The 24,641-nt window shown below is 35.4% G+C and overlaps 1 protein-coding gene across 1 annotated transcript; it reads left to right on the top strand.

Moving 5' to 3' along the window:
• Window positions 1–7,505: 7,505 nt before the first annotated feature.
• Window positions 7,506–23,173, top strand: LOC138315911 (beta-1-syntrophin-like). Its single transcript, XM_069257280.1, has 6 exons — window positions 7,506–8,056; window positions 13,470–13,852; window positions 14,679–14,821; window positions 15,276–15,469; window positions 15,824–16,017; window positions 16,971–23,173. The coding sequence occupies exons 1-6, from the start codon at window positions 7,552–7,554 to the stop codon at window positions 17,061–17,063; spliced, it is 1,512 nt and encodes a 503-aa protein (XP_069113381.1). The 5' UTR covers window positions 7,506–7,551; the 3' UTR covers window positions 17,064–23,173.
• Window positions 23,174–24,641: the final 1,468 nt, after the last annotated feature.

The raw sequence follows: 24,641 nt of genomic DNA, 5'->3' as shown, positions 1-24,641 counted from the left end.
CGAAGTCTTTGCCCTCGAAGAAATACGTGACCCTTCGAAACACCACCTCCGTGGGTTTTTAGTTGGGCGCAAATTCTGTAACAGGAGAGGAGAAAATGTAGCGGCCAGACCGGGATTCGAATCCGGGACCCTCCGAACACTAGCCGAGTGCTCTACCGATTGAGCTACCTGGTCACCGATGATCGAACCAGTCCAATACCGCTACTTAATGATACAGTCTCTTTTGCAGTTTCCTTGGACCAAACCTATCTTAGTTGGTTATACTGTTTTCCATATTCTCCAGACCTCAATATGGATGTTCACTTAGGACAAACTTGTTGTTGTTCTTCCAGTTTTTATTAAGCTAAGTCTTAAAGCTGTTGAGTGACTTGGTGGCGTTGACTACCTCATTTGGTAATGCATTCCAGTTGTTGATGACTCTATTTGAGAAGACATTTTTGTTGTGTTCAGCCCGACCTGCCTCTTGTACAGTTTGTAGGCATTCCCCTGAGTTGACTGGTATGGTCGACTACTAAACATTGTGTCCGAGACTATTTTATCGTGTTTATTAATAATTTTGTATACTAGTAGTTGAATCAAATCACAACGTTTACGTCTATACTCCAGTGTCGGGAGACCTAGTGTTATAAGTCTGTCTTCATAGGACAAGTAATCTTTTTTGTAGCTCTACGTTGGACGCTTTCAACTTTAATCATATCTTTTATAGGTAGAAATGGTGACCAGATAGTAGTGGCATATTCTAAGTGAGGTCGTACCAGGGATTTGTAGAGGGTTCTGAATATATGCTGATCCATGTACGTGAATGTCTTAAAAAAGACTCCCATGATACAATTGCCTTTTTGTGCTGTTTTGTTAGCTTGTTCTGAGAAGTTCAGGTTCTCATCTAGGATCACACCTAGATCATTCTCTGTTGAAACTTTCTGAATGATTATGTTTGAGGATTCGTTCCGGAAGTTGCACTGGGATGTTTTCTTGTTTTTTTTCCAATCTCCATGTGTTTATACTTGGTAAGAGTCACTAGTCAGTCCTCTGTCCACTTTACCAATATTATCTATACTATTTTGTAATTCTTGTCTGCTATCCGGATTAGAGATTTTTTTGGTATAGTTTGGTGTCATCAGCAAGCATTTTAACAAGGCATGGCACAGCTTCTGGAATATCATTTACGTATATCAGAAACAGTACTGGTCCCAGAACGCTTCCTTGGGGAGCTCCACTTGTTTTTATTATCCCCTTAATCTCATTATTAGGTGCTGACTGAGGACTTCCCAGGCTTCCGAGACATTATGACAGTTCTCAATATCTTGTAGTTGAATGTTGGTAAGACTTTGCCTAATAGCTTTATAGTCTCCTCTATGGAAGTTGTATCTTGTTTTAGTGTTGTCTTCTGAGTTGCTATCAACGTTCACGATTTCAGATCAAATGTAATGTACTAAAGTGGTCACTGGAACCAAGACTTTACTCAAGATTTTCTACCATCCCTTCCTCGTTAGTGATGACCAGGTCCAGGGTATTACTTGCTTGCCCTTCTCTTTATCTAGTCGGATCCTTTACATGATGGAACATGTAGCAGTCTTGGTCCTGCAGGGAGGGCGTTAGAATTGTACCTGCTGCCCCTATTGCATGATCGTAAAAGGCGACTAAATTTAGGATCTTATCTTTTCTCTTTTTCCTAACTGACTATCCTTCCTTATGCCTTCCTTGGCACCGCCTCACTTTTGGCCTTGGGTTGAGCGTTCGCCCTTGTGAGGAAGGCTCTGGGTTCTGTCCCCTGGCCGAGACACACCAAAGTCTATAAAAGTGGTAGTTTCTACTCCTGCTTCGCGCTCAGCATACAAGGAGTGGGACGACTGGTTCGCCCGTTGTCATTTTAATGTGACCGGGTGGGGTGTGTTGCTTGGTGTCTTTGGCGGCATGCGTCAGTTATATTATATAAATACTACCTGCATTAGAGGGTGACAGTGCCAAGTGTCACCCCGAGGATATCACTGTCACCCGAGGCGAAGCCGAGGGTGACACTGATATTCCGAGGGGTGACACTAGGCACTGTCACCCTCTAATGCAGGTAGTATTTATTTTATTATACCAAAAGTCTAGAAACAAAACTAGTTTTCAAGTATTTGCAATATATTGAAACATTTTAGGCCTAACTGATTTTAGCATTAAAAAAGAATACTCACAATAAGCATTTATTGAAAATTCTTGTTGTCTTGTTTCCCGCGTTTGTTTAAATCTTAACGTTTTTGTAAATCTCAATGAATTTTTGTTTCGTCCCGTCGTCTGTTTACAACATTAGCAACGTCAGGATGACGCTTGAAATCGCATGTCTTCCGTTCACCTAATCACCGACGGGTTCATAAAATCCAGCATATAGCGCTTTGACGGTAAGCGAAAAGACGTGAACGGAAAGCTCCGTCCTTAATTATGATATTTTTATTGATAAACAGACTAATTTGGCAAAACTATTACTAAACAGCTCCAGATAAATTTTGAAGCGTCGCTTCAAAAAACAAAGATGGCGTCGAAATAAGAAACGAGTGCGCATCAGTTTTTCGGGCGTAATACACCCCGTTGCTAGGGGGTTGCTACGAAACGTGTCAATTGTTTCCTATTGTTTTAATGTTTACCTGCCGTGTGATAGTGTTAAATACCAAATATCTCTCGACCAATCAGAATGCAGGATTATCACTTGGATATAATAAAGTTACTATAAAAAGGGCAACAGTTCATTATAGGAGATTTCAGAAAAGATGCGCGTGACGTCACAGAAAGTTTACATCCGGGTCCTCAAAGGTACAAACACAATATGGCGACTAATAAAAAACAATAACAGATACGTACAGCCCCTGCTACACAATCGATACTGTGACAAAAGTATACACTTTCATACTTGCAAATTCTGACATTAAAATAGTATTTCATATTGTTTCAGAGGTTACAGACATTTATATTTACAATTTCTTATTGCTAATTATATTTGTGTAGATTTAGTGTTGAGGCCAGCTTGCGAAGCGGTGCCGGGCCGTCACATGTACACGCTTTTTGTTCACACATAGAAATCCATGTTGTGAAAAAGTTATGAATAAATAATTGATTTCAATGTATCATATTTCTGTAATACACGGAAAATCTGTTCATAACACTATTTAATATAAATATAACGAAATGTGAACCACCTGGTCAGACCACGGACGCTCGTGCATGGCTTCGCCGGTAGATCACCTCGGTCAACAGCCAATAGTTGGGAAATTAATAATATTTATACGTAATTACCAACGTATATCTCAATAAGTACTTGTAAAAGATATATATTTCGTTATTTCCTATGTATATCTGGTTTTAAATAAATGGTATAAACCACGGTTACACATAAATGAAGATGTATGTGTACGTACACGTACAGTATTGCTGCCGATATCTCGAAAAATAAAATAGTGAAATCGTTCAATTTCATGAGTTTATTTTTTAATTTTTAGTCACTTTTATTCCATGTGCCGTTATGTAAAATGCCAAATTGAGGTGATATTACTTTTAAGTAATTTGAATGCATGTTAGATTGACTACATTTAGATTTATGAATTACAACATAGCTAGATCGTAATACTAGAAATGCCGACCAGGACACATTGCGCACGGCATCGAGAATCCTAAAATACTCGAAGTTTTGTTTTAAAATATGATAAAAAGAAACTATAAAATGACTCATTTGAATGTCATAAACTAAATTCCAAAATTTCTGACAAAAAAGTTAACCAGAATATATAATTTTTGTGACTCTGAAAAATGACGAAATTCGAGATCTCGGCAGTACTGTACGTAATGGCTGCCGTGCGCTTGGGGTAATCTACGAAGGCAAATTTTAATTTAGTCATAATCACACATCGTAAGATGTTTTACCAAGTTAAACTTAGAAAACAGTAATCGATTATTAAAATGTCATTATATTATTTGGGGAAAACTTGGAATTTAATATGTAGTTTCTGATAATTTTGTAACTTCTGTCAATGTTTATACGTATGTCTAATGTCGACCGTGTTTTTACTCGTGGCGGTCGAAAATGGAGTATAAACAGAGTAAAATATATGAATACCAGATGTTTATATCTAAATGTTTTTGTTAAATTATATTTATTTACCCTTTTTATAATTAAAATTACGCAATAGTTCTCGGATTGTCGCACTATTTATTACAATAGAATGTAAACAATCATCGCAAGCGGCTGTGTTCCCACTATGTTTATGTGTAGATATACAGAGTTGTACCTTTGAGCGCCCGGATGTACCTTTGTGTGACGTCATCGCCATCTTTTCTGAAATCTCCTATACAAGAGCCCCGAAACGTTTTTTTATCGCACCTCGGACAGAAATGTCCCCAAATGATTGGCGGAGCGCCGTCACGTGGTGACCCCCTATCACTTTATAGGGGGTCAGTAAATTTTATTATGGTGCAATATGGCGGCTCTCAGTCTCGCTTCAAAATTTAAACACATTATCTTCAACTAAATATACCACTTCACTACCGTAAAACTATATATTAATTGTTTATTTTTGTGTAAAAATAAGTTGAATCGTTTTAATACTTTAAATTACATGAAATGCATTTTTTAAATACGAGTTGCTTCCCCTACGCCAGTTTGAAAGTTGATGACGCGGCGAAAGTCAAAGCGTTTTCTAGACTGTGATTATAAACAAATGGAGGTGTTCGTACCTACAGATCAATCTTCACTCTACAATCAAATTATCGGCATAACTTTTAAGTGATTATCTCAGCGAGAATGCACAGATGATCAAGGAGATTGTGCTTAAAATGTTAGATGGATATTTGTGTCACTCTTGTTTATGATGCTTTCAATATACAGACGGTCTGGTGTCGTATTGAGGTAACGTTAGGCCTACTGTGCACATAGGAATGTCGAAATCATTGTTGATTTATGAATTATTCATTATTATTCTGCAGGTTCCTTATACAGTATATTTGAAAATTCTTGAAAGAAATACATAGATAAATATGTAGCCTAGGCCAATTATTTTAAAATTGGCGATTGTTTGTTATCATTCGCGCCAGTGTGATTTAAGTTTGATTTCAGATTCTTGACCAAACAAATAGAAATCTAGGAAACAAAGAATTAATAAAACAAATAAATGGTCCTCGATGCGATAAATTCGTTATATAGTCAGTTACTGACCCCCTATAAAGGCACAGAGGGTCAGTAAGAAGTATAGGAGGCTCGGGCTACGCCCTCGCCCCCTATAAATCTTACTGACCCTCTATGCCTTTATAGGGGGTCAGTAACTGACTCTATAACTAATAATATAGCGTCACGGTACGTAAAACACTTCATTATACAAGAAGACACAACATGAATATACCGCAAACATACATGCAACACACCACATACATGGGAGCAGTCCTAAATTGTAGACAGAAATTTGTTAGCAGGATGGTTGTATCCAACCGATGTTGACATAGTCTCCCAGTTGATTTGTTTGATATTGCTGTTCCTCTCTTCGTGTTTCTCGCTACATAGTGGTGGTAGTTTTCTATCTTGTAGTGACGATCGTAGTAAGTATACGATGAATCTCTGTTAGACTTATATTATGTCAGGGTCACTAATCCGTATAATGTCCGTATATTCAACTTTTTGAGTTTGTGTTAGAGTATCACAGTTTTTGTACATAGTCGTTAGTTTTCCACATACATCATTTTGGACATCATCTTGGGAAACACTGGTAAAACAGGTATCCTATATGGTCTTTTCGGAACCAGATTCAGTGATGGTATCGTTGACTGGGTCATCATCGGAATCGATTGCGTATGCTAGTGTTTCCTCTTGGTCATCGTTGATAGAAATTTGGGAGGAGGTATTAGTAAGAGTTGTGTCATTGTATACACTAGCTGTAACCAGTCTCAGTTTGGCTAACCTTTGACAGGGCCTTATATGACTTACATAGTCTATTGTTTGTAATGACTTAACATCATCTACGGTTGTTGATTTCTGGATGATTGAAGGATTTGGATGACTAGGGTTTCAGATAGGACCTGTGGCGGGGCTATCCCCAGACAGCAGGTCTTTCTCCTTAGATTTTCATTGGTCTTAGTTCCATGGGAGCTCGAGCTTAAGGCAATAGCCTTCAAGTTTTCTTCAGTCTTTCTTACGTAGAATTTTGCCTTTCGTTCCTCTCTTTGTTGTTTGGTGAGGTCTCTAGTCAATATGGTTTTCTATGTAGCTGTCTTTGATATTTATTGCCTTCTCAAAAAGTCACAATTATCATGTCGGAATAACTTCAAATATTTGAAGCTAAGATTACGTAGATCTATTACAATGTAAAATACTACCTTTTCAGTCTCTAATGATCATGACCGTTAAACTAGTTTAAAACAGTTAAAGTATGGGATTGATTGATATATCAAGTTTCTGGCTCCGCCTCGGGAAAAAGACAAATCTCGGGAAACCGGAAACTTGTTACATATGTATATCCCTCAACCCTATACTTTAAAGATGCTCCGACGCTGGCAAATGGTATTTTTCTCTATCCAAAACACGAGTAAACGAACAAGTATTTTTCTTCACTTACAAAAGTCACTTCTTTTACACCATTGAAAACTTTGAGCTTCCCATTTAACCTCAAGATAAAAATATACAAATATTGAAAATAATTAATTGTATCCCGAAAAAATTCCATGGCACTATTTCCTTTATGGAATTAAGTACTGATTGCACAAGCACAAAAAGCAAAATAAATAATCTTATATTTTTTGTGTTAATTAGACATATACATGTATATACACAATTACATCCCAATTATTGTTCAAACGAAGGGTATCATTTATGTTCTGTCGGCGGTGGCGCATCTTTAAAGTTTCTCATTTTTTATGCACAAATAAAAATAAAATGAAAAATAATTCACAAATTCATTATCTGTGTGAGAATTTCGGGATCTTTTGGGGCTCATTTAGGAACACCAAATCGTTAGTTTACTGTAGGCTTATCATATAAACTGGTGGACTGGCAATTAACTTTCATGTACACTTAAATACATATACTTGTTTTCTTATAATTTTTTTTTAACTTACAGTTGTTTTAAATGATCGGAAGCCACCAAATGCAATAAAGAGCATACATGAAGATTCATAATTAAGTTTATAACCACCAAATGCAATAAAGAGCATACATGAAGATTCATAATTAAGTTTATAACTTGTGTATAATCTCTTTCATTTTAATATATATATATGTGCAAATACCAAGAGGAGACCTAGACAAGAATGGTTTAAACACAAATCGAAAAGAAGAATTATGCATATTTTCATTTATTTAAATCTAGATATCCTTTAATTGGTTGGGTTTCAAAACGGTTAATACGGTCTTCTATGTACACGTTCCTAGAGTTTGCCCTTGACCTCGTGCGATTTATTGGAAACACGAATCCTATCTCATTAGCCTATTGTACGAGGATAAGGAGGAACGCTCGTTTTTGTTCTTCCGTGCGGATTTGCACTAAATGTACAGTACAGTCAAAACTCTTTGATGTGTGAAAGCAACCCCCATAAATGGCCTCAAGGAATGAAGTGTTATCACGTGACACAATGTTAGTCAAAATGGCGGCTGGCCTACCTCGGACGGGGTTATTCGAGGTGTATATCCGTCAGCAGTGGTGTAAGGTATATGTGACTTTAAATGAGGACTCACTGACGCTAGCGTTGGATGAAAATCCAGAAAATCAAGTAAGTGTCACTAACGGAACGGATACAGCTCGCACAAATGGAAGTACATCGAATCAAGACAAACTACCAGAAAGCATCACCGGCCAAAAACGTCTCGTCCGGGTGGTAAAAGAGGAACAAAATGGACTGGGGATCAGTATTAAGGGCGGCAAGGAGAACAAAATGCCGATTCTTATTAGTAAAATATTCAAAGGTATGGCAGCCGACAAAACAGAGAAACTCTACGTCGGCGATGCTATCATGTCTGTCAACGGAGAAGATCTAAGGGAGGCAACTCATGATGATGCTGTCAGAGCCCTCAAAAAGGCAAAGAAGGTCGTCGAAATAGAAGGTAACATAATATATTGCGTAATTGCTTCATAGAGTTTAAGTAGCCTAATGGAGATCCTTAATCAAATGGTTGTTATTTTAATCAGCAGATATATGAATATTAGGTACTTTTATAGTTGTGAGAATTAAAAATGTTTTCCAGCACAGGCTCCTTATAGATCCTCTTTGCTGGACTCGTAATATTATTTAGTTACATATTATGATTATAGTCACTTCCTAGCTGATATTCTCTTTATAGTTATTGTATTTGATTTCCTGTTCGTTCCAGTGATTGTCCAATCTGTTTTTGAAGGTGTCCAATGTCTTAGATGTAACGACATGGTCTGGTAGGTTATTCCATATTGAAGCAATCCTAACGGAGAATGAGTTCTTCCTGATCGATGTTTTAGTATGCTGGGGGGAATATTTTCAGCGAGTTTGTCCTAGTGCTAGACCTCTCTGATGTGTCGGACCACATCCTTATGAACTGGGTTGCTCCTTTGTCGTATTTCCCTGTAACTGCCTTGTAGGTTTCTATCATGTCACCTCGTACACGTCTGTAACTCAGGGTTGGGAGTTTTAACTTCTTAAGCCTCTCAGGATAAGATAGGTTATCCATTCCCGGTAGTTGTTTAGTCGCCTTTCTTTGTACTCCTTCCAACTGTTCAATGTTTTCATTTTATATGGTCTCCAGACAACACTTGCATATTCCAGATGGGTTCTTACCAAAGATTTGTAAAGTGGAATAAATAGTTTAGAATCTAGGAACTTAAATGTTCTTCTGATCATACCGAAAATTGAAGTTGCTTTTTGTACTTTTTCGCTGATGTGTTTGTCAAATGTAAGCTCTTTATCAAATATGACCCCAAGGTCCTTTTCTTCTTCCACTTCTTCTAATGTTGTATTATTAAGCACATATCCAGTGTTCCCTCCAGTGTGTTTCCCGACGTGTAGTGACTTGCACTTGTCCTCGTTGAATTTGAGTAGCCAAGTCTCACTCCAATGTGTGAGTTGCAGCAAATCTTCTTGTATTGACTTTTATAGTTGTGAGAATTAAAAACAAAATTGAAAATAAAATACTTTAGGCCTAAAAGTTTATTAGAAGTCTACTGCAGTCGATATCAAACTAGAAATTCTGACCCATTAAATAAAATGTTATTTAAAGATGCTCCACCGCTGACAAATGGTATTTTTTCACTTTCAAAAACAGGAGCAGACGATTAAGTATTTTTCGTCAGTTACAAAAGTTACTTACTTGACACAATTACCACCATTGAAAACTTTGAGCTTCTAATTTTACTTCAAGTTAAAAATATGAAAAATAATTAATTGCATCCCGAAAAAAATCCGTGGCACTATATTCTATATGAAATGAAGTACTGATTGCGCATGCACCAAAGGCGAAATAAATTATTTTATATTATTTTTTGTTTTAATTAGGCATATATATACACGATTAAACACAAATTATTGTTCGAATGATGAATATCATTTATGCTCTGTCGGCGGTGGAGCATCTTTAAGATATTTTGTAGTAAGATTCTGATGGTCAGATTTTAGAATATAAATAAAAAAAATAAAGTTATTATAATTTAAAGGCCGGTCAGTAGGGTTTCTACATTTTGAAACAAAAATTAAAACTTTGATAATACAATAATAACAAAATCTAGATCTATATCAAGATTCCTTGTGTGATATAGATCTATGTAATAGATAAAAAAAATTCTGTCTGGCACAATGATAGTCAACTTATAATGCACAGTAATTAGGATGTCTGACGGCAGGAAATACTTAACATTAAACTTTATTTTAATAACCGGTAAATTATTCAAAAGATGTTGATCAGTGTAATATTAATGGTAAGATTAACAATAACAAAGTCATTTTAATTCCCTTAAAAAAAAAAAAAAAGACATGTATACATGTATGTACCTTGAAGTTAGGTAGAAGTTCTTTTTTCCTTTACTACCAGAAGTTTCCAAACCAAGGGGAGGTAATTTTATATTATCAACAGAATAAAATGGAAAAAAAAAAAAAAAAATTGGCCAATGGCCATATTTTTTTTCCAGAAAATAGTATTGCATAAGTTTGGAATGAAAATTTAGGAGGAGGTATAGTCTTTTGAATTACAAAGGTTTAGTGAATTATTTTACCAAAGGAAAAAAAAGAATATAAAAATTATATTTAACATAACAACAAGGGGAGATAATTAATATCATGTAATTTGTGTCAAATTAAAATGAATATTTGTGTATATTCGACCTCCTATACTGTATATAGGTTTATCAACAGGTATATTATGGCTGTGTCTGATTAAAAAAAGGGTGTCACACAATCTGTCTTTGCAGGTCCCTCTTTTAAATTGATTTAATCATTCCAAACAATTAATAGAAAAGACCCAAAACAAGTCCAGGTCTGATTTTCTAAACCATTATTAAAATGTGCTATGTAAATAAATCAATATCCAAAATGAAGATTTTCAAATGACAAGATAATGAATTCAATAATTCATTAAAGTAATTTTGCTGAAGATGCATGGCTTACAGTACTAGTGTACATGCATATAAGCTATTGGGAACCTTCAATTTCAGGCATTAGTGGACTGGTGATTATATTTCATGTGTAATAGACTTCTATAATGTCTTTTTCCCTTGCTCTATTACTCTGTCATTCTGTTAAACTAGGTCACCTGTTACAAATATGTAAAACGTGTATATGTAATTAGACATCTTTAAGGTCACAAATGTCGCCCTGATGATCAGCTGCCGGTCACATTGAAGTTTTAGCTACATTTCAATTACTAGTTCATGAATATTTATCAAGCAATTACATGTCATTGAAATTCACTTCACAAGACATTATGGTATATAATCCTATTGTCACTAACAATCTGTATAGTGGTTATATTTCGCTGGTGTTTTATTTTAGCTATGTTCGTGGTTCCACCGAAATCCGCAAGTTTTAAACACCAGCGAAATATTTAGCACAATGTTATGAAGCAAAGTCATCTCCTAGTTGCCGTAGGTCAGGTAATATTGGCGATAGTGGTGTCCGTGCACCCAGTTTTCCATGTTTTAGCCATGTTTCAAGAAACATTATTACTGGGTGAGACTGTGAGTACGTGTTTATACCTAGACAGTTGCCTGTTGACTGAGTAAAAACAAGCCAAGATCGTGTAAAGCAAACAATTTATTGATAACAACTCACTATGTACATTAGTATGATCTGTTTTGTAGAATCAGTTCTGCTTCAGTGAATTCTTTCGAGTGAATTCAGACACTGACGCACGACGATATAGTGTACACAAAAGGCAAGATTAAAAACACACGTGGTGACAAGCGTAGTTCTGTTTCAAAGTTGATGATTTATCCCCTTATCAAATTTTAATACTGACTTAAAACAATGTCAATGTACAATCTATCTATGAAATATCTGGAGGAGGTGCACAGCGAAATTAAACCCCGCAAATATGTTCCGTAAGCAAAAACGCGAAATATTGACCCCGCGAATTTAAACTGCTGTACAGTACACATATACATGCTCATACATGCTGTAATTACTTACTAAATTAATTATTATCCGTACTGCTGTAATCAACATTGCTGTGCTGGGCTGGGGGAGCATATGTATATAAGTACAGTCAAACCTGTGTTATGAGACACCCCAAGGGACAGAAAAATGTGTCTTATTGCGCAACCTATATCTGTCACATATCCCTTTGTGTCCTCTCCTGTAGAATCCAATGGAGATTTCTTATGGAGACCCTGGCTCCATGATCATGAAACAGTTTTAGACTTAAGTTTAGACGTATTTAGCCAATCAGGTTCAGAAATCGTCGTTGATTGGCTAAGTCTAAACTTACCTGGTAAGACTGTTTTAGACTTAAGATTGTTTCATGATCCTGAGGCAGGTAGGGCATATATATGTCATATGATGCCATTTTTAGCTAAAAAGAAAATGGGAGAGCTTATTGGTGCAGGAACATGTGTCCATCTCCAAAAATCTAGACCTCAATCATATATTTATCAAAGCTGACCACAGCGGATTTAATGTAACAAAATAAAATGCCTTTCCTCTTTATGATGTCTGGCAGCAGGGGGTACATATAAAATTGCAACTAATTGTATTCAGAACAGCTTTAATCCCCAAATTTAAGTTGTATATAGAGAAAACATGGTTAGTATCCTACAATAAAAGGTTTACTTTGGTGCAAGACTTATAAATAATTAGGAAAGCCGAGATGACGAGGCTTTGCCGAATAATCTCGGCTTTCTGTGTAGAGCACCAATATAAAACTTGAATCTAACCGTGTATTCTGTTTATCCTGCAACCATTATGATATTCAAAAAGAATGCAAATTGCCAGTTATTTAGAAGGTTTTGCTCAAAGCAAGACGATTATTTATTGAGGAGGAAAAGATTCATTCACTATACCGAATAAGAGTGTACTCCTTTTTACCGACCATGGGAAATGTATAAATGCATTCATGAACAGTACCAGTATTTCTTTTAAGTGTGTAATATCAATGAAATAACATGAAAATACTCAAAAAACAATTATTACCCACCAAAGAATTACTTTACAATACATACCTTTGTCATGAGCCAAGAAAAAATATGACACCGCCATAAGAAATTTTTCGATATCGTAAAAATGGCATCATTCTGGTGAATGTGACATCACTTTTTAGCAGGACTGAATGACGTTTTATTCACCGAAAGGTTAAAGTTTGGGGTCAAGTTAGAAAAATTTCTGTCAGACATTTAACAAGTTCACATGATCATATTGACGGATTTATAAAGCATTTCGTATAAATGGATATTTAAAGCACAAGTTTGAACTAGGCTTGGTCAATATTTATAATTTGTCGGTAAGAAAAATGAAACTTTCAAATGACAAGCATATATGCATGTGCACTGAATTTTCCATTTCAATTCCATTTTAGAAAAAGTCAAAATCTTGCAAATAATTACAAAGTAGTTTTATCAATTGAAACTCTTCACATTCCATGGATCATATTAATTATATGGCCACTAGCATGGTTGAACAAAGGTTGTTCAAATGAAGAATCTTCACCTACTTGTGAAGTCACATGAGCCAAATGTTACAGTATACAAGTACAATTCCACAGTTTTCATGATTTCAACTAAAAACAAGAACATTAATTCTTAGATGATTTTGATTTTCATGATCTGGCTTTTAAGGAATATGACTCAATTATTTCTCAATATTTTTTGGATCAAGTTTTCCCGATCATAGCAATGTCCCACATTTGCAAAAATTTATAAGGTATGCAAGACATTGCATATAGATTGCTATTACAGTTATTATTTGAAGTTAAGTAATTGATTTTATAAGCTATATAGTTGACCATTTCTACACTTATGTATATATATATACATGTCATTTATAAAGGTTTTTCTTTTTGTCCACAGTTAAGTATATTCCAAAAGTGAGTCCATACATTCGGAAGTCTTCAGCTCTTAATGAACTTGGTTGGGGAACACAAGAGGCACAAAGGGATGCCGCAAAAGCAAACTGGACAGAATCAAAGGCAATCCCTCTTCGGCTTTGTTACCTGTGTCGTAACCTCAGTATGTCGGACCCAGAAAAACGCACGCTGGAGTTACATTCTCCTGACGGAAAGAGTTCCTGCATTTTACGATTTCCCGACCCTGCCACTGCCAACGATTGGTTCGGTGCTATCCACTCCAATGTGAACTTGCTAATGTCGCAGTGCATTGTGGAGGCAAACCATGTGATGAGTTCAGCGCCCAACTCACGAGAGGTTCGACACATAGGCTGGCTATCAGAACAGGTGATAATGTTTGCTTATGTTAAACAGACATCGTGAAATTTGCTGGTCTGACTGAAATGTCTGCCCAAATTTGACTGGGACTGCCTATTTTAAAATCCGGTACGGACCGACCATCCAGCAATTATTCAAAACTGGAAGTGGTAGTAATTGAAGTATTATGCAGGTGCCGAACCTGGCAAAAATGTAAACTACATGAAATAATCATGAAAACAGCTGCCTGCACTAATAGCAGGCAGTTATGTTTATTTCAAAAATTCACATTAATGTTCGGTCCAGCAAAATCTTGTTTAGTCCGGCTTGCCCTTGCCGGTCGGAATGTCCGGCCATTTTTTTTCAACTTTGGCAATGTCTGGTTAAAAGTACTTATAATTATACCATGTTTGGTTTCAAAACTTCTTAAATTAATGTCTTATTTGGGCGTAATATTTATACCTTCTTTTGAGGACACTTGACTTTGGTGTGATTAGTTGATGGGGGATAGTATGGTAAGTAAGTCAGGTCAGGTGCACAGACAGAAAAGTACCCAAATAGAAAAGTAGAGTACCTGATCAGGAACTGGAGACCACCATACTCAGCTTAAGGCAGCACTTATATATAGTCACAGTGCCATCAGGGGGAAATGAGAAAACATTTATTAGAAGAGTGCATAACATTTTGAAATTAACAAAATGTGACAGATAAGTTTTAAATTTGATAAATGAATCATGATCAATGCGATTTTACAGTTTGTTAGCTATATAGAGTATTGGTGAATTTCTTATTATTTTGAAGTCACCTCTATGAAGTTGTGTTAGAAAATAAATATAATATCCCTGCTTATTTGCAGTTATTGAATGAACAAGGAAACCCAACATGGAAGCCAGTTTTTATCGCCCTGACTGACAAAGATGCTCTGCTTTATGACACTGCCCCATGGAGCAAAGAGGAATGGGCCACCCCTTTCCAAAGTCATCCTTTATTAGCAACAAGGTAGGGTACTTCTGTCAAAGGAGGGGAATGTAACAGTTAGACAGAGGATCAAACTCAGGACCATCTGAAATAGGATCTACCAATATCAACACACTTGTTGAGAACACACTATGATCGACCATGTCTTGTATACATGTACATTTCCATCCCCTACCTTTATTCGTATGAAAATTGCGCACATGAAAACCTGCATACCGTCCCTATAGCCATTTAGTTTGTGGCGAAATTTAGAAACAGGAGAAGAAAATGTAGCTGACCTTCCTAATTCTAGACAGAAGCTAGCTAGTTACAAATGATAACCCTGTCCACCAATCTTTAACCCTATCAATCCAGCTACTTTGATATTCTTTTGTTTAATATATGGATTCATATCCATTGTACTTCCGCTCAATATTTGTAAAGACAAAATGAAGAGACAGACTAAAACATCTGGGTAGTTTCTGATCTATTCCAGACTTGTGCATTCAAACAACAGTACGCCTCAAACAGGAAGTGAGATAATGACTTTCGGCACAAGGACAGGAACAAGGAATGGGGTGGAAATTCATGTGTTTCGGGTGGAGACTCAGCGAGACCTTGCTTACTGGTCCAGGGCTTTCGTTCAAGGGTCTCATGGAGCTGCAGCTCTCATTAGGGAGGTTACCTGTGGTAAGTATGTTAGGGCATTGGTTCTGGGTTATTAAAGGATTTATAGGAGAAAGGTGTTAGTAAGGGGAGGTAAGTAGTGTTTATAGACCAGGAATACAAACTTACCCCGATATCCTATAAATATGACTTCAGATTCACACTTGGACCAAATTTAGGGATTGTTGAGAGAAAAAGTTATCTATAGGGGAAGGGATGCTTATGGGAAGGGGCATATATATAGGGGGAGGGTAATTTGTAGAGGGAGGGTTGCTTTTTGTGGAAGGGACCCAGTAATTTTTTAATATTTTATAATAAGGTTATTTTGAAAGCTATTGTTTTTTGTAAACTACCATTGATTTCTGTGTACGTTGACAGCTGTCGGATGGCAAGGCCAGGAATGCAAACTTACCCTACACTATGACCAGGGATTCGCACTGACGAGCGCCAAACCTCGGGACAGCTCAGATAAGGCCAATGTTTTCTGGGCATACCCATATGACAAGTTAAGGATGTCTGCAGATGATGGACAGAGACTCATGTGGTTAGACTTTGGAGAGGAAGGAGAACAGGTTGGCTTTACTATATCATTAATTCCATGTTTCCCAACTTTTTGAAATAGTGATTTCTCCGTTTTTCTTCCAATTCTTTTTATATCACTATGCATTGTATGCACCCTATTACTCTTCGCAGATTAGATGTGTAAGAACATTTCTTCCCACAATTGAAGGAAACAAAATTGTCATCACTCACATGGCTTGCTTTTACATGAATATTTGTAGATATTGCAAGATTTCAATAAGAATTGGGGCCGCGGTGGCCGAGTGGTTAAGATGTAACTGACATATTACCACATGCCCTCCACCTCTGGGTCGCGAGTTCGAATCCGATGTGGGGCAGTTGCCAGGTACTGACCGCTGGTCAGTGGTTTTTCTCAGGGTACTCCGGCTTTCCTCCACCAACAAACCTGGCATGTCCTTAAATGACCCTGGCTGTTAATAGGACGTTAAACTAATCAAACCAAAAAATCAATAAGAATTAGTATACCTTGGTTGCTATTGTAACACAATTAAGTAAAGGTTTTGATAGGTTGGAATTCAGATATTATCTCAATGAAAATGGATCCGTAGGGAGTTTGAACCACCATACCAGTTCTGTCGCTGTTGATAAGAAATGACAGCCTCAAAGTTTATATATTGTAGTTCCAACAAAAATAATCAAAACAGTATAACTTGTCTAAAATTAATGTCACAGGGACCAGCTTTTTTACTGCCAGTGTAGATAGGTTCTGGATTATACAGGTTTTACATTGCTATCAACTATGAAGGAAAATATCATAAAATTAAGTCAGAATAGACAGGGATCTGAATTAGACAAGGACCAGTTTGAACAGGATGTACTGAAGTTGAAATTAAAATTAGTTAGATAAGTAATTCATTGTGAGCAAAAAGAGAGTACCGGTAAGTGTAACTGAATTTCTTTGCATTATACATGTATATTCAATATATATTAAACTTTTTTTCAGGAACTGGATCTAAGAACTTGTCCTAAGCCAATGGTGTTTGTTCTGCACACTTTTCTCTCCTCCAAGGTGAACAGACTTGGCCTTGTGGCATGACCTGACCTATTAACCCAGTCATCAAATGTTGCCATGGAGATATTTTGGTCAATTAGATTTGATCATATATAATGAAGATAATTTCGCATTGAAGTTACTATATCATGGGAGCATGATACAAAGAAGTGGTGATTTTGACAAAAAGAAGCTGTGATGTCACAACAACATCGAAGACACTTTAGATGAAATTCCAGAGTTGTGTTGGGAAGGAACGATGTCACTTTTTGTGTTTTGAACAGCACCTGGGCCATGTTAGTTTGTCCAAATCCAAATGAACTAAGGACAAATATATAAAACAATTGAATGGGTGTGTTGACTATAGTTTACATTCTTGCGGGCCAAGTGACTAACACTCTCCAGGCAGACGAGGCTGAATTTACTCCTAGAATACTTGAAAAATGTCAAACTACATGGCCTAGAGAAATGATTCTGGTTGACATGACAACACAGGAGGACATATAAACTACAAATCACAGAGTGCATTACATTATTTTACGTATTTACTGAATGGTTCAGATTTTGAGGAACTTGGGTATTGCTAATCACATGGATCTGAATGAGTTACAGAGTACATACTTACTTACCCTAAATTTTACTATGAAGAATCCTTTTTGTATGAACATTGACAATCAAGCTTTAAAATACCTGAAAATTCCTTCTTCTCTCTCCAAAACCTCTAAAATGTCTGAAAATATCTTAAGCAAACTAAGGAAGGTCTGATGATTCTGTAACTCAGTATCCTGTGATACTGGTGTATCCATGGAATTGTGGTATAAGGCTGAGAATGAATGTGATTCAAGAGAATGTTGTAGCTTTCTTGTCGTACATATAATAAAATGTAAAATGTGTTGTTCAGACCTATGTTGCCATGGAGACTTGACATGAATTTGCAACACACTATCTACGTACACATGATGGAATTCTAGTTTGAATAATGGATTGTTCAGCCATTCATTGATTAGAAAGTTGCAAAAAAAAAAAAAATTGTCTAGTTGGACCATGAGATATTTTAAGACTTGTCATGTTTTTATCCTTGTTACCTACCACAGGGGCTTGATAGCCAACAGTTCATAGTAAATAGACAGTGGTGTACATATTCATGCCAAGTCCCCGTCTTTATCATCACAATGTGCTGGTACAGACAGGAGGATGCTTTACCTGTGATATGTACAGACTCTAAATACCCCCTCCCCATTCATCTTTACAGAGTTATCTCCCATCAGAGCAGATACCATTTCAATTTTAGTTACATTCTATGTAGTATAGTGTCATTAATTTGTGAGAAAATTAGTTTTCATAAGATTTATCTACAGAAATGTACTTACACCTATAGAAGTTGTGTAGTATATTGTTAATAGGTTACTATGGCATTGACCTGTTTACCTGCCAACTGACCACATACCAATGAATACCTGGTCACAAGAGCAGATAACTCTATATGAATTGTTTATACTTAAGATACTGTAGATTTATAGGCACATTTTGTCTACAATCTAGTGTTGTTTTCAGTCGATTCCTGACCAATCCTCAGCATCAGCATTACATCATTGCTGATTCATTTACTTGTATTTATACTTCCCAGGCCAGTGAATGAGAGTTCAATTTTATTTTAAAGTGAAATGTTTTCAGTAGATGTCAGTGCTCTACAAAGCCATTCTCAGGTTAGACAAGTAACTTATATACGTCTATAAAAGTAATCTTTCTGTCATCAGCATTGTTATTAAATTAGTTTAACCATTGTATATATGTAGTCTAGACAACATGTCTACTCTAGCTGTTAGAAACGGGTACTGTTTGTACAGAGTTTTTATGTAGAAAAATATTAGGATGTTAACTTAATAACAGATTAACTACATTAATGGATGATGTTATTGCATTAGGGTGAGGTAAAGCTTCAAAACTGCTAGTTGTCATGGTGAAAAATTGTCATGTACAGAAAAAGTTCACTGGTGTAGAAACATTTATATGAAAACATTAACTGCTGAAAACCTATACCCCAAAAGCATGTAGTCATAATAGAATGTTAGCCCATAACATTAGTAAAATTGTATAAATTGCATGAAAATATTGACTCAGCTAACTGATTAGATCACAATCAAAATCATTTATCACCTGGCAAATTGTAATCTGATCGTCTGGATGACCCATGGAGTGGAATTGCTTGAATATGATAAAAGACTTGATTGTCATCTTCAAACTTATAATTTATACTATGAATATCTCCACTCAGTTCAAAACTAAGCTTTGGAATTTGGAGAAGGCATTTTAGGAAGCAACCAAGATAATTAAATGAAGTAGTGAAATGTAGTGAAATTGTACAAAGGGCATGTTGTTGAACTGGATTTTTTTGAAGTGGATAATAAATAAAGCATGATATCATGCATTACACTGTAAGACATATAGCAAGTGAATTTGGCAAGACTTTATCTTTAATGTTGATTTTGTTTTTATTACATCATTGATTTACATTAGTAAATATTGAGTTACAGTCTGAATAATGTTGATAACTCAATATCGGAAGCTTTCGCTAGAATTTTAGACTAATTCTCCCCTTAACTTGTTGAAAAAATACAAATTGGTAAATGTCAATTATACAACTGTATCTTTATATCTGTACCTAACAAATTGTATCTTCTAATCTAATGAAATGTTTCAAAGCAATACAGGAATTTGTTCAGGGAATTGATTAGTAATTTATATTTTAAGATTTGTTTAAGTGTATGTCATATTATATTTTTAAAGAGTGGTGAGGAATTTTACTTTGACCGAATGACTATTCAGTTTGAACCGAAATGTATCATAGATTCACATTATTTAAATTGCTGTTCTATCTTTTAACAACTTTTAACTTTTTAATAGATAACAAATGAAGGAAGCAAATGTGTTCAAATCATCAACCAAGAGTTTTAAGATTTTGTCATCTACTTGTAATGTCCTGGATCAAGTTATTAATGCATGATATTTCATGAAATACTTTAAAATGCTGAATACTTTCAGTGATTTATGAAGAATGCTATAAGATGTATACAAAGTGATGATGATTGGTCAATATTAGTGTATAATATGCCATCTGGGAGGGTCATGTTTTCTCTAAGCATGTCAGATTTGTTCATACATCAGAATGAAATGTAAGGATGGTATAAGTATTAGATATCACGAGTTGTGAGATGTTTGTACATTATATATAATTATATACATGTCAGTATGAACTAGAAATGTTAGTGTATATGTAATTGTTGTAATAGAAGGCACATTTCCCCCTTTTTGTAATTTATGCAAGATAGACACAAGACTAGAGAAGGATTTTCTGATAGTCCAATGTGTTTAAGTAACCCCATTTCATGTCATGGAGATTTTGAATAGATTATATAACTATTGTAGAACATAGTTGTACATACCTTCCTTATTATTGTACGTTTTTAACATGAATAGTGGGTGTCATGTGTTTCATTTTCTGACGTTCATTTCAGATGAAATTTTTGTTCCATGTCAATAGTATGCTGTGCCTTTTTGTGAACAAATCACAGAATTGTGTTCATGCTTTGCACTTTTATTTGTGTTTTATCTCCATTTAGATGTTATAATTATAACAATTTTCTTCCTTATGACAAGTTTATATAAGTAAGGTTGATTTAAGCTTTAAGTCAGGATCATTTACGTCTCATCATGAGACACCACAAACTAACAGAGTCTGACCAAAGACACATCTGATTTTTGACATGGGTGTAATCGTTGATCACTTTTTGTTAACATGAAGATATATTACATTGAAATCTATCATCTTCAATACTCCAGGGGTTACCATCACTGACACATATCCACCCCTGGACTATCTCACTGTAAAAACCGGAGGCAGTTCAGGAGAAACAAGAGCTGTTGGAGAACAGCAAAGCTCACCTATTCAGAAGAAGTTGATGTTCAAGTATTTACTATTTAAACATGGAAATATGACAAATTAACAGACTCAAAAACCCCCTAAATGGCCCCAAATTGGTTGTATTATCACGTTCAGCATCCATACACATTAGGAAAATAAAATCATAAACATTTATGATGACTTAAAGTTGTATGGTCTATAACTTTCGCTCTTTTTGTCATAGTGAAAACTGTTTAAGTGTTATACATATTTTTCTCCATCTGTCTGAGTTTTAAACTTTCTAATTTTACCACTTTTTATAAAGTTGCAGCACTGGAAGTATCTTTAATTATAAAAGTAAAAAATCTTTTTAACGTGTACACGTGAAAAATAGGCTCGAAAAATGCGGAATCATTCCGAACTCTTCCGAACATCGTCTTGACAATCTCGAAGTAAAACGAGGGTTGTGAAACCAAGAGAAAACATCAACAATTTTTCATAAACAAAACATGTGGTCGACTTCATCAGACTCTATCTACAAACAAAATAATGCTTGCACATTACTATACATGTATTTGATCCACACAATATTTTATGGTAATGTGTAAATTGGATGTTTCAAATACTCTATCTGTGGACATATACCAGCATGATTTGCTCATATAAGCCAGAAGGAAAACGTAAACAAACACATGTGCGCTTACGCTAGTTATCTGGCTCACCACGTGCAGGTCGTGTCGAACGTCAGTCACGTGATACGATTCGGAATCCGAAGTCACTGTACATGGCGGTGATTGAAGGCGCTTTATTCAAAACCAGGAATAAATGATTCCTAGATTTCGGCTCTCTTATAGGCCGACATATGCTTTTGGGAAGCTAAATCATCAAGTTACATTTCAATGTTTGAATATCAAATGTTTAAGTTACATATTGTTACAGTGAAATTAGCAGCAATACAACTTTAAGCTTAAACAATAGACAAAAAAGAAACTTGCTCAAAAACTTTAACATGGAAATATGACAAATTAACAGACTCAAAAAAACCCTAAAGGGCCCCAAATTGGTTGTATTATCACGTTCAGCAACCATATACATAAGGAAAATAAAATCATAAACATTTATGATGACTTAAGCTTAAACAATTGAGGAAACAGAAACTTGCTCAAAAACTTTAAAGTGAAATGGGACGCCAACACGGACGCCGACGCCAGGGTGACAACATTAGCTCCCCCTATTCTTCGAATAGGCGAGCTAAAAAACGACCAATGGTAGGCCTGCAAAGACTTCCATTGAATATTACAGGGAGAGCAAAGCCCAACTTCAAAGTCAAGTCACTTACAAAAATGTACCTTAATCGAATCCTTTGATGTACATCAAAAGATCAAATTACATGTGTCTCCTGTTGCCTCAAGGTTTAGTATGAGATAGTCCAGGGGTGGATATAACATCAATGATAGTAATCCCTGGAGAATTGAGGATGATAGAAATGATGATGTTGGGAAAATATTGACCTCCCTCATAGCTAGCTACTCATAATCATCCGATTCAGAGGTGTGGTGCTATTGGTACAATGTGAAATGCTTTAACTAAAGAGGATCTTTAACCATGCATGGGAAATAAAGATTCATAAGTAAGAATCCACATTAATTTGTCTTAATGGCAGGAAAAAAAATTGTAAAATTTTGTCCTATTTCTGGTTGATTACCCATTTTTTATGGAAAAAGTGTGCACTATACATGCAACTATACAATATTCTCAAAAACATACCAGATATGCCCATGTACCATATTGTACATGTGGTATTCGTAGTAAAAACTTACATATTTTGTTAAACCCCATGATTTACTTTATGTGCTGACATAAGCCAGTGATTGAATTGATTTGTAATAGTATACAGTGTATTAGACAACTCGATGATCATGATTTTGTTAAATCATACTTGCAATACTGATATTTTAAATATTCATAAACTACTTTATATACATTTATGACCTTATAGTAACGATAATGAAGAATGTATTGGAATATCTAATATAGTTTTAGAGACGACTCCATTGCTACGCCTTTAAATTGACAGCAAATTCTACATTGTTGGCAATGTGGTGGTATATGTATAGACGTACTGTTGTTATTGTTGTTGTTGTAGATTTATGTTTACTTAAATATTTATGTTATACTTTTATGTAGTTTATTAAAATTCATCCTCCCTGATTTTGTTTAAAATTTTTTTAGAATAAAATAATGGACTATCACATATGCTTTCTTCTTGTAAATATACATACACTGAAAAGCTGTACATTGTCACTACTGTAACTAAACGTACACAGAAAAGTTGTACATTGTTACTACTGTAACTAAACGTACACTGAAAAGTTGTACATTGTTACTACGGTAACTAACGTACACTGAAAAGCTGTACATTGTTACTACTGTAACTAAACGTACACTGAACAGTTGTACATTGTTACTACTGTAACTAAACGTACACTGAAAAGTTGTACATTGTTACTACTGTAACTAAACGTACACTGAAAAGCTGTACATTGTTACTACTGTAACTAAACGTACACTGAAAAGCTGTACATTGTTACTACTGTAACTAAACGTACACTGAAAAGCTGTACATTGTTACTACTGTAACTAAACGTACACTGAAAAGCTGTACATTGTTACTACTGTAACTAAACGTACACTGAAAAGCTGTACATTGTTACTACTGTAACTAAACGTACACTGAAAAATTGTACATTGTTACTACTGTAACTAAACGTACACTGAAAAGCTGTACATTGTTACTACTGTAACTAAACGTACACTGAAAAGTTGTACATTGTTACTACTGTAACTAAACGTACACTGAAAAGTTGTACATTGTTACTGCTGTAACTAAACGTACACTGAAAAGTTGTACATTGTTACTGCTGTAACTAAACGTACACTGAAAAGTTGTACATTGTTACTACTGTAACTAAACGTACACTACAAAGTTGTACATTGTTACTACTGTAACTAAACGTACACTGAAAAGTTGTACATTGTTACTACTGTAACTAAACGTACACTGAAAAGTTGTACATTGTCACTACTGTAACTAAACGTACACTGAAAAGTTGTACATTGTCACTACTGTAACTAAACATACACAGAAAAGTTGTACATTGTCACTACTGTAACTAAACGTACACTGAAAAGTTGTACATTGTCACTACTGTAACTAAACGTACACTGAAAAGTTGTACATTGTCACTACTGTAACTAAACGTACACTGAAAAGTTGTACATTGTCACTACTGTAACTAAACGTACACAGAAAAGTTGTACATTGTTACTGCTGTAACTTAACGTACACAGAAAAGTTGTACATTGTTACTACTGTAACTAAACGTACACAGAAAAGTTGTACATTGTTACTACTGTAACTAAACGTACACTGAAAAGTTGTACATTGTTACTACTGTAACTAAACGTACACAGAAAAGTTGTACATTGTTACTACTGTAACTAAACGTACACTGAAAAGCTGTACATTGTTACTACTGTAACTAAACGTACACTGAAAAGTTGTACATTGTTACTACTGTAACTAAACGTACACTGAAAAGTTGTACACTTGTTACTACTGTAACTAAACGTACACTGAAAAGTTGTACATTGTTACTACTGTAACTAAACGTACACAGAAAAGTTGTACATTGTTACTACTGTAACTAAACGTACACAGA

This window comes from Argopecten irradians, chromosome 2 (assembly GCF_041381155.1).
Source record: "Argopecten irradians isolate NY chromosome 2, Ai_NY, whole genome shotgun sequence".
Lineage (NCBI taxonomy): Eukaryota > Metazoa > Mollusca > Bivalvia > Pectinida > Pectinidae > Argopecten > Argopecten irradians.
The sequence above is the reverse complement of the archived record's forward strand: the minus strand, read 5'-3'. Positions and strand labels throughout refer to the sequence as shown.